This window comes from Chaetodon trifascialis, chromosome 21 (genome assembly GCF_039877785.1).
Source record: "Chaetodon trifascialis isolate fChaTrf1 chromosome 21, fChaTrf1.hap1, whole genome shotgun sequence".
Classification (NCBI taxonomy): domain Eukaryota; kingdom Metazoa; phylum Chordata; class Actinopteri; order Chaetodontiformes; family Chaetodontidae; genus Chaetodon; species Chaetodon trifascialis.
In genome coordinates this window covers 19,735,189-19,747,390 of record NC_092076.1, presented here as the reverse complement: position 1 = coordinate 19,747,390, position 12,202 = coordinate 19,735,189, and the positions used below count along the sequence as shown (strand labels likewise).

General features: G+C 39.7%; 1 protein-coding gene across 1 annotated transcript in view; it reads left to right on the top strand.

The window, feature by feature from the left end:
* The first annotated feature begins 2,173 nt into the window (after positions 1 to 2,173).
* Positions 2,174 to 12,202, top strand: part of jmjd1cb (jumonji domain containing 1Cb) — a 141,068-nt gene continuing 131,039 nt past the window's right edge. Inside the window, exon 1 of the mRNA XM_070989876.1 lies at positions 2,174 to 2,567. Within this exon, the coding sequence (XP_070845977.1) occupies positions 2,412 to 2,567 (156 nt within the window). The 5' untranslated portion in view covers positions 2,174 to 2,411. The remainder of the gene's footprint in view (positions 2,568 to 12,202) is intronic.

The window sequence follows — 12,202 nt, the reverse complement described above, 5'->3', positions numbered from 1 at the left end:
TATTTTCAATTTAAACACTGTGCTGATTTCTTGTATTTACAAAGTCAGACCAATGATGTACCCCATTCACTTTTTGAAACCTGGGACTTGACAAAATCCCTGTGAAGCCCTCTGGAGGTGTCACACTGTCTAACGAAATGAAACAACTGTAATCTGTAACTGTAGTAAGGTTTCAGACAGTCGTCTGAGTAACATTACGTACCTGCATTCACACATTGTCCCAAATAGTCAGTAATATTTAGGTACCTTGTGAATTATGGGAAAGCCAGTTCAAATCAGGTAAGAATCTGTATTGGCCATTTATTCCACCTGCTTATTTGAGAGCAGTTACTTAAAGGGTGATGCCACAATTTCTTAAGCAAACATCATTCAATTGCAATCATCAGTTCTAACAGCCACATGTATCTGATAGATAGATAGATAGATAGATAGATAGATAGATAGATAGATAGATAGATAGATAGATAGATAGATAGATAGATAGATAGAAAGAAGCATGATTGTCATGGTATAACCTTTTGTTTATAGAAAATAAGAACAATGTTAGTGAAAATTTGTCCTGTTCGTAGTTTTTAGCTTATTTATTGTTACTGTTCTTGGGTCAGATTGAGGGAGAAGCTTTAACTGTTTTCCGATTAACAGTGAAGTGTATTTGAGTGTGTATTTCTGAATTTTGAACAGAACCAGGCTACCGGTTTCTATCTGCTTTCAGTCTTTATGCTAAGCTAGGCTAACCACCTTCTGACTCCAGCTCTGTACGTAACACACAGACATGACACTGATGTACTGATATGCAATGTGCGATTAAAATGTAAAAGAAAAGAAAAGAAAAGAAAAAATTAAAATACAAATGTTCCCATAATTATGGTTACGGGCTGAAAACGGATTTGTCCTCCGCCAATTTAGGGAACGCCCTGACATTCATTTTTTTTTTTTTACATCTTTTTATTTATTTATTTTGCTATTTTACCCATGAGTCAGATGTTATTAGTTTCATGGTTTAAATCCTGGGATTTAACCAAGTTTAACAGAAAGATTGCAAGCAGGGGATAACTATCATTTTACATCGGTCAAAAGTGAAATATACTTTCTATCAGACCAGCAGTTGTTGGTCCAGAAATAAGTGGAATACTAATTAAAACCATCTCTTTTTATGCTAGTACATCTGTTCAATAACTATTACACAACATGTAAATAAAAGAAGAAAAATGTTAGTCTCACTTCTTCACAGTTACCACAGTGCTTTTCCTTTCAATTGTTTCATTTTCTTCATCCACCTCAGCTCAACTTGTTTCTTTTCCTTCTTCCTCTTTTTCGTGCCTCTTTCCTCTTTTGTCTCATGTGTGACTGTTTCTTCAGCATCTTCTCCCTTTTCTTTAACTGTTCCTCTGCTTATTTTCCCCTGCTTATCTTTCTCCATCATTCCATCTCCTGCTTTCTCTTCCTCTCTTGTGTCCCACCCTGGAGGTCGCTCCAGGCTGATTGCCTTCTACATGCTGCACACAAACCTCTTTACTGTCCTTAGGATCCCTACACTCTGCGCACACACACAAAAGCATACACAAGCAAAAGCACACAAGTGCAATCCTCCATGGATCCACATTTGCACAGAATACACACACACACACACACACACACACACACACACACACACACACACACACACGCAATCCTTCCCGGTCTTGTTCTCCATAAGTTCCTCTACCTCATTCTTCTCTCCTTCACTGATTCTCTGTCTTGCTTCTTTATAGTCCAGGAGGCTGCAGTGGAAGACATTACAAACTAGTTAATCCACATTGAAAGAGAGCGACCGATATGATGTTCATATACAACAGAGCAAGCTAACTAATTAATAGCCTAAGTGAATGTAATTTCTGTCTAACCTATTCTAATAGCTGACATGGTTGATGGCAGTAGCAGTGATACCCGCAGTAGCACTAGAACGAACAATTGTAGCACAGCTATTAATGTGGTAGAAGCAAAGGTTGCTTTTATTTGTTTAACAGTAGTCGTGGCAGTTCTGCCATTACGAGAGGTTGTAGTAGTTTTGCGAAAATAGTGCCGATGGTTCAATTGAGCGGAAGGTCACAGCCGTGCTGCGGTCTGTGAATGCCTTGGGATCCAGCGGAGAAACACGAGTATGGATGGCGGCGGTGATGCGGTTCAGTGTTCCACCGTTTTTCATGCTGACTAGAAAGGAGACTGACGCTCGAGCGGGTGGAGACTGCTACACATTTAAATCCCCCGGGTCGGTTTTTCAGCGTTTAGCGACAAATAACTTTTCCTTTTTTTAAATTTTCCTTCTGTTGTTGGATTCTTTTAGAGCTGGTTTAATGTCGTAAATGACAGGTCTGTAAGGGCGTCGTTGTTGGGAAGTTTTTTCGAGGGGGGGTTTTGACCAGCGAAGGGCCATGGCAGTCGAGGCTCGGCCAGAGCTGGTCGGGAAGCGGTTCCTCTGTGTCAGCGGGGACGAGCCGCCTGAAATTGGCGACATTGGTCGGTGGCCGTGGAGGTCCGGGGTCATACGAGCCGTTAACCACCGTGACAGCGACAATCCCGACCTGACGGTAAGGAAAACGCTGAAATTGTCTTCCTCTTTGGTCTGTTACATGCAAAGCAAATGGTAAAATCTCTGTGGTTGGTGGCTAGCCAGCGAGGCAATGTTGCAGGCTTGCCAGGCGGAAATTATTTTGTGGCTTTCTCTTAGTTGTTATTGTGGCTCTATGGACCAGCGAGTGTACTGCTTGTATTTCTCATTGTTTCTCCAAAATGTTTTGTTATTTTGCGTGTTTAAGCTCCACTAGTTATTTGACCACTTAGCAAGCAAGTTAATGCGAGGCAGACTTCCAGCAAAGGGTTAGGGAAAGGAAACAGCTAGCTAATGTTTTTCCAGACAGTTCTCTGCTTATTTACAGAAAAATCTTATCTCACCCATAAACCATTTACTGAGGTAAAGACACGCTTACATATGTTCACCTTTAGTTAGGGCTAAGAATGAAGAAACCACTGTGGGCTCCATAGAAGTTATGTACACGGTGTCTTCAGACCATAATAAGGGATACTGCAAAGCTTTAATCTCAAAATGAGCAATTTGTCAACGAGAAACACCTGGATTTTAAAACGATCTTGTGTCCTCTGAGAGCGGCAGTATTTGGAAAAGCATGTGTAGGAATTTGAGTCCGGGCAGCTAAATGCTTTAATCTGCTGTATACTGCAAATCAGCTGACAGAGGTAAGGTTAGCTTTATAGATTTACCCCTCGTTACAGCCTTTACGTTAGCTAATCCCTATTACCTCGTGGTTATTGGTCACAATCCGAGTTATTTGAGCGTGCTGATCAACCTTAAAGCCTCCTCTGCCTGTGTTTTTCTGGCGGACAACAACCTCTTCGACTTGGACAGGGGCGCAGGAATGCTAGGACTTGTAAAAACATAAAAGGGCTGAACAATGGGCAGTTTTTATTAACGTGAAAGATTGTCTACAATTTGAAGAACTGTCAATTTGGGAGCCTTCAGGAGCATTCGTTTTTCCTTCTTGACGTGTTATTTTTGCATTCTTAACAGGCAGGCAGGGGTGGATGAAAATCTTGGCAATATATTGGTCTGATTTTTCCTCCTCCTTCAGGAAAGAGCTATTTTCATAATGGGTTAACAGGCCAAAACCAGCAAACAATTAAATATTTGCCCTGACAAGCCCTTGGCTGGCAGATACACATACTGTCTCACTGTACAATGTGCCTGCTCCCCGTTTTCTTTTGTTCACAGAATCCTTCTATCTGCAGATAGCTGGCTGAACCCCAGCACATTTCTCATTTGATGATTTGGTGTGATTTCAGTGTAAATATGTGCTAGATCGTCAGGACAGTCAGTACATATTACATCTTCTATCAAATATTGTCATTTAGTGATCATAGGTCTCTGGTAGGGACATTCTTTGTGTGTTACTTGAGAGCCATTGATGGTAGTTCATTTCTTGTATGTTTTTATATATGTATCTTAAATCTGAATTTAAGACCACATACATGCCACTGGTCCGAGCATGTCACTGACTGCTTATGGCGCTTTCTATGTGATGTGGACAGAAGATAAATTCCAAGTTTCGCATCTTCATAGCATTCTCTTATTCTGCATTTCTCTCATGCGTTTACATCAAGTTGTCTGTGTTTCTGACATGAGTATTGAGGTGACGTAATTTTCTGAATCGATTACAGTGTCACAGCTATACGCTTGTGTATTTGTTTTGCCGCACAACAAACATGCTCCCAGCCTCCTAATTCTCTTGTAGAATTGGTTCTTGTCTGTGATGTGAGGCAGTTAGTAGTGTTCTGGTTTAATTCCATACAATAGGCACAGTCTCATTAGCAAGGGGCTTAACTAGCTGAGTGAATACAGTGGAGAAGGATTGGAGATTAGATTAGAAGAAGTGTGTCAAGCCAAGCTGTCAGGCCTTTGTCAAGTGTCTGTGGTCAGACAGGCCAGTAGTGCAGGAGTATAGTGGGTTTGCAGCAGCCCACTAAGGTTTACTGGCTCATAACTATATATCTTAGAAAGATAATGCCGTTTAAACAAGTCAATACACATGACAATAAATTGATGTTGAGACCAGTCTGAGATTACCACCCAGTGCCAAATGTCTAAAATCTGTTGGGCAAATCAACAAGGTTTATCCTTCACACTGGTTGGTTAAGACAAGGTTTAAGACAATAACATTTAATTTTGTGGTTATACACAATTAACTCAGCACAGTGTTTTCAAGTAGCGAAAAATTCTAATACAAAGCTGAAACAATCAATTAATTGATTAGTAGATTGAAAGAACATTAACCAGTAACTGGATTATTATGTTAACGTGGTTATTTCATGTCTGTAGCTTTACATAGGAGACAATTGACTTTTTTCCTTGTCTTAAATGTATTGATTATTTTTGGGATTTAGACTGTTGGTTGGACAGCACATGCAATTTGAAAATGCCAGCTCACAAACCATTTGAGGTCTTGTTGTCTGAGTGCTCTCCACCTGATAAATACTGTTTATTAGCTTGGCACTTTTTCACTTTATGCGATCACTGAACATGATGGGAACTTGCTGTGCTTTGTGCAGTAATCCAAGGTTAGCACTCATACTTTATAGGGCAATTCTGGGTTGTATACAATCACATCTTACCTTGTTAATAAGCATCACAGAAAACATCAATCAGTGCATTTATACCTCTGCTGGGGTTTTTAAGAGTAATAACCCCTTTGAGTAGGTACAGTGACATTTTTGTTGAACTCTATTAGTAAAGCTATGATAACTGTACTTGACAGGTAACTCTTATCATTATTATTATTATTATTATTATTGTTATTATTATTATTATTATTATTATTATTAGTAGTAGTAGTAGTAGTAGTAGTAGTAGTAGTAGTAGTATGTTAGACAGACATCGTAGATTAAACCAGTTTGACTGGCTTAGAGCTGATGTAGGCTGAAGAATGAAAATGAAGATAAGTAAATAATATTAGACTTACTGATGTGTTTCGCTTAATTGCTTTAGAGGCAGTTCTGCATATAGAAAATATGACGGTGACAGTGGCAGTTGCAGTGATAGCAACATATTGTAATAAAGAATCACTGTAGTGATTACTGCAGGCTGCTTGACTGCTTGTTCATGTCGTTATTTATTCTTTTGGGATGTTCCATCTGTTCAGTAGCTTCATTGTCTAACCCGTAGTCCACAGTATGCAATGAGCTCATAACCAATTAGTGAACATGATATATATCCAAAATGATGAAACAGCAGGTAGAGGCTCAGAATTGGTATTTATTTTCATATCTTGATGCTGCTATTGAACTAATAGTATGTGTACAGGTGCTAGTCCAATTTAGTTTTTCTGTATATCTTAGCTAAATGTATTGCAGTCATGCAGGTGCTATCTTACAATCCATGTGAGGCCTAGTTGTCTGAGTTCTCCCCACTTGATAAACCTGATATTTTAAATGAGCGTGGCTCTAGAGGAATAAGAATGCTTTATGCTTTGTACTTTATGCTTTATACAGGTGCTGGCATAAGAAAAAGTTCAAGAACACCTGCATGTATTAAGATATAGTACTCTACTAATGGAATTGTAAATTCCTTTGCAGTGACCCAGTATTGGTGCTGTAGGAACAGTCTCAAACAGACAACAGAAAAAATACATGACAGAAAGGAGTTCAAATGGTAACAGAGATGGATTCCTGACCATTGAAACTTCAGCAGTGACATGCAGAGCATCTAAACAGCAATGTAATTGTCTTGCATACTCTTCGTTTTTGGTGGAACTTGAGGGGTACTGATACAAGCTAAAAGAAAAAGCTCAACAACAGAACCCTAAGCTGGTACATTAGGCATAAAACTGCCATACTCATCTGGATTCACAATGAATCAATGGAAAGGGCAGGGCAGCCAGGTCATTGCCTATAGGAGCCTTTGTTTTCCATTACGTACGTGTGTGTGTGTGTGTGTGTGTGTGTGTGTGTGTGTGTGTGTGTACACGCGTGTGTGTACAGTAGCAGGGCTGCTAGTTTGTTTGTAGAGCTGTGGCCTGAGGTTCATCTCTGTGTGGCTAATCAGCAGAAAATGACTGTGACCGGGGAAGAACCTTCCACATACAGAATCCATGCATGGTTGTTGCAGTGTTGCAGTTCAGCCAGCTTAGAAACATTTCTAAGCTATGTGTAACTGTGTGTAGGGTTGTGAATAGCAGCATTGTTTACAGTACAAACACAAACCAGAGACAGAATAATCATGGCAGGAGGGAAGCTTTCACCTTTTTAAGTAGATGCTGCAGTAGGTGCAGATATGTGCCATTATATTGACCATTTCTGCCAGTATAAAATTGACTTTACTTTAAATTATTTGGAATGCTTTTCACTGCATTGTGCAAATTTCAGTTTGCACTTCTGAAAAAAAGTGTTCAGTGAAATTTAAGCTGTCTGTCAAATTTGTGTACACAAACAGAACTGAATGGTAACTAATAGATAATATGCTAAGCCTTGGCAATAAATAGTTACTATTCCAGAGTGGATCTAAGTTGCATTGTATTGAATTACAAGGAGGAAATACATAGTAAAATATAAGGGGCTTAACAGCAAATTTGTTTTCATTCAGAGCTTCTGTTGATGTTCTTGAATGATGGTTTGAAGGGTTGTTGTCATATTTTTTTACATCATCATCTTAACGATAAAAATAAAATATCTTCAAACAAAGCCATCAATTTGAATGAAGCGATTAATCGGATTAAATTAGTGTTTTGGTTTTTTTTTTACTTACAGTGTTAGTGTAGTCTAGTGTGTAGTGTAGTGGGTTGATGTGTTTTTGTGTGTCATATCAAACAGGTTGAGGTACAAAATGTATTAATTTACTACATCTACAGGATTTATTCTCACTGATTAGCCTTCAGATGTGATGTTTATTCATCCCATTGTTCACAGTGCATATGTCTTTGTGCTGATATCTACAGGCAGCACAGAAACTCCTCAGGTTCTCAGTAGCATATGGCAGCATTTTAGTATTTAGCAGAACCTGTAATAATATATTTCAGGATTATCAGTGTAATAAAAGGACTTGTCATGAGTCTGTATTTACCAAGTTGATATTCACATGGTAAGCTGCAGTACTGCTATGTGACATCCAGGTTATGTGGTGTTTGGGCAGTGCAGTAACTGGATACACTGAGTGTTCGTGGTTTGTTTCCTGGTGCCTAAGGAAACAAAATGTAATCTGAAGCCAGGATGGACTGGCTAAATTGCTGACTGGATGTACCCTTCCCCCATCTCTCCCGAACGCGCGCGTGCACACACACACACACACACACACACACACACACACACACACACACACACACACACACACACACACACACACACACACACACACACACACAGACACGGACACACGCACAAATGCACAAATGCATGCATGTACACAGTGCACTAAAGCTCTACTACATCACAGTGCGACAGAGGGCAGCCATAAAGTCTCCTATAGGCTCAGAGGCTTCCCAGATCACCCTGGGAATACATTAGGCTCTACTACTGAACAGCTGTTAAGTAGTAGATTGTGTCAGACCTGAATGGTGTACTGTTCTCCACTTATATTCTTACCAAGCAGGCTCCAATAGAATTTGCATTTTAGATGCATGCAATGTTTAAGATCATCATGTCTTTTAGAAAACTGACCAAAGAACACCACTGGAACTTGATAAATCCAAATACTTACTGCCAAGCACCAGAGGCTTGTAAAATGTATGACATTCACCACCATTTTGATCTCAGTTTTGGACTGATTGTTGTATCTGTTGGTCTTATACTTTGACTTCATGGTAAATTCTATGATATTTGTCTGCCTTATTGAGCAATTTTGAAATCAATATGCAAACTCTGATCTGAACTCGTTACAGTATTAAACAGGTCTCACATCTCAGCTCATCTTCATCTCTTGACCTCAGTTTTCACCTAGCGAGGTGATTTTTGATTTTTAAGTTTGAGTAAGCAAGCACCCAAGAATGGATTTCTGTCTAGTCAGATACTTACAGACTAATAATTAGCAAATGTTTAGTAGACTTCTAATGATAATTTAGGAGATATTTGACAGTGGTTTCAGAACTGTCATCATGCTGTTTGCCCACAAGAATTGTAAGACCAGTGACGGTGAATAAGTGGTCCATTCAGTCAGGTGTAGCAGGGTTCATGTTGATGCCTGTGCCTGTGTGATTTCTGTGATTCAGAAAACACAGATTGAATTGTGGAATTTGATAATAAAAATGGAATCTACCAGAAAACGTGGAATGCTGCTGAAATTGCCAAAATGTGGATGCAGTTTAATTGGAAAGTGTTTTTTTTTTTTCATAGCGCCCAAGCAGAATAAATTGAAAAAAAAACCCCAAAAACATTCTGCTGTGTTTTTGTGGCACACACACAGTCATCAACGAACAGGTCCTCTGATAGAGAGAGGCAGCACACTAGCAAGAGCTCTCAGTTCAATTACATCAGCAGATGCAAAACATGACTTTGTTGAAGATTTTATGGCTGCATGCGCACAGTCAATCAGAAAAAATGAAAAAGCTACGTCTGTTTCAGGTCAAGCATTGTAAGCAAGGTATCTATCACCGGTAGCTTTCTCCTTAAACCCCAAGAGCATTCTGCTACTCCTAAGTGCTACTGTAGTTCAGTGCATTGTGTGTTTTCACAAGTAAGCGATGCTAAGGTCCACTGAAAGAATCATATCGGTCCAAGTCATATGTTGGACTCAGAGCTGTCCTGTGTATTTTTGAACACTGCTGTCAGGGAATACTGGCACAGCCCTATAACTAGACTGTTTTACCAAAGAATGTGAGGGAGGCTATTTTAGTGTAGCCAGTAATGAGGAGGTTGTGTTAGTTCAGTTTGGAACATCTCCCAAATGGATCGAGCAACTGTGGCTCATGTGTGTTCATCTAGTTTGGCTGTATCTTTTCTTTTGAGTAGAAGAGGAGATCTCACCCACTGCTTGTTTGTATTCTGCTTATTTCTGTTACTGGGACACAGGCAGAGCAGTTCGTCTTGCTGTCCACCCCCTGAGGTGAACTTGTAATCGTTACTTGCTCTGACCTTGTTGGAGAAAGCTGGGACTGATGGAATGCTGCCTTACCTGTCTGTGCAATGTGTCTGTCTGCTGTTCTTACTGACATCAGTTGACCCCGTAATGTAATACACTTAATCTTGTCATCAACTAATTCATTATTTTAACATGGTTGCTCTGTGCCTGTGGGACACTACAGAAGGATGAATGACAATAGGCCTGCTTACAGTCTCTCTAGTTGAATTTCAAACAGGGTCCCTGTTGTCCTCAAGAACAGTTTGTTCTCTTCATGCAACAAAAAGGCAGAAAGCAGCTTCAAGTGAAAATTGGAAGTGAAGCTCATTATTAATAATATAAATTGCATATTGTGATGTGCCACTATTCTGCGGGCAACACTTTGTGTTATAGTTACTTCTATGGACAGACACTTGGATTATTAGATTAGCTCTGTCATAGCTATTAAACTCCCATCTGTAGCCCAGTCCCTGTCCTTTTCTGTTGTTTCCCTCCTGGCTGCCTTGTCTTGTTAGTTTCTGTATTGCTCTGTGCTGTTATATTGTACGTTGTACTGCTCTCCCAGTCTGATCCTTGTCCAGTCCACCCTGACTTGTTCTCTCATTTCCTGTCTGCTCCTGGTCTCTTCTGTCCTGTCCCAAGGCATGCTTTTACGCCCATTGGATTTGAACTGGATTATATGTATTACATATAACTAACATGGTTTATAATAGATCTTTTTTGCAGTAAAGAGCAGAAGTGAGTGTTGTTTGTGCAGAAAATAATCACAAATACTGCAAATTATTACTGCAGTTTGAGTCTGAGCTCCATTTATGGTTGAAATCACATTCCCTTATAAAGGTCAAAGTACAAGAGCTAAGACAGTTTTCTGGTTAAGTGTATAGTCAATTGAAAGAAATTGAATTGGGAACTATTTTCAAGCCAAATAATTGCAAAAATGTGATTTGCTGGTCCCGGCTTCTGAAATGTATGGACTTGCTGCTTTTCTTTGCCATATAGGACAGAAATTGAGCTATCTTTGACTTTTGTGGAGTGTTAATTTGACAACGTATCTGTGATAGACATTTTTCACTAAATGAGTAAGCAGACAAAGTGATTTTGTTGTTCTAGTCCTAGAAGCAACTGCACTATTGCGTATTTCTTGATAATGTTGTGGTGGTTTTCTCTGCACTGCGTAACCTGATGAATTCAGAGGCGAGATAGCTATACGCTCTGCATCATATCTGCTGTGCTAAACATAACAGAGTTTCATGTCCTTCAACAATGAGTGTCCTGGTTTTGTTTTTCTTCTCTCACCTATAGCTCAGTGCTTTTGGTAGCTATATTTAATCATATATATGCTTCTTTTCTGAGCTTGGTCTCTTTTATTTGGTCTTTAAATTTGTGTTGACTTTAATTCCTGGTAGCATTCAAAAGGACTGGCATATTCATCCTGGCCTTCTGCTGTTGGTGCATGACTCACTGACTGCATGTCTGATATTACAGAGACAGAGAGAGAGACAGAGACAGAGAGCAAGAGAGAGACACAGAGAGAGAGAGAGACAGAGAGAGAGAGAGAGAGAGAGAGAGAGATAAAATAAGGGAGAGATGGGCAGATGAAGGGAGAAGAGAGAGATGTTTCAAAGAGCTGAAGTGAAAGAGAGAGGGAATGTTATTTGAAAAATGGAGAAGGAGAAAAAGCGAGAGTTGTGTACTCTCATTAGTCGTTTGGTTTTCCAGCCAGCCAGGCTCTCTGGCAGAGAGAGAACGAGAGAGCAGAGGAGGAGGGAAAGAGAACGAGAGAGAGCGAAAATGGGAATGTGAGAGAGACGGAGAGAGAGGGGTTTCTTTCTCCTCTGTCTGGCCTCTCTCCCATAGCAACAGCGGCTTAGCCACGTGAACGCCAGTTCCTTTGAGTTCACCCACTGCACAGAACTTAACTCCTTCACCACCGGATTACAGCACAATACGGCAGCACAGAGCCAGAGAAGACAAGTCAAGACAGAATAAACGTATGAAAGAAATGATGTATCTGATTATACCAACTGAATTGATTTGACACAGGATTAGAACAAAATGTATGATTTATAAATATGATTTCTTCTGTGTTCAGTAACTACATAGCATTTAACTATGCCAAATAGAATACCACGGAGTACAGTAGAATATTACCACAGAAAACTGTCATATAGAGTAGAATCCACCTATAGAGGAATTGCATGTCACGTGGATCACAATCTAATACGTCATGCATAGAGGAATCAAATAGGTCTCATAGGTTGGCGGAATATAGTGCTGTCATGTCGAGTATAGAGCTGTCAGTGAATATTCTAAATTTGAATATATATATGTTCAAATTGTAAAAAATGTGGTTGCTTTGGTGGGAGTGATATAACAACTGTTTCTGGTTAAACAAAGCAGATCTTACTCTTTAGCAAAAAGGTATCTCTGTAGTGATCCTTTGTGTAGTGTTGTCAGACACTTGTTATAACAATCTGAGCCTGTCAGTGGCAAAAACAAACACCAGCATCATTTAACTAATGGCAAATTTTGACCCCAGTAGAGTAGCATTGTGCTGTTGTACAGGCTGGGTACCATTCACATTTGAACCAGTACCTGAAATTTCATACT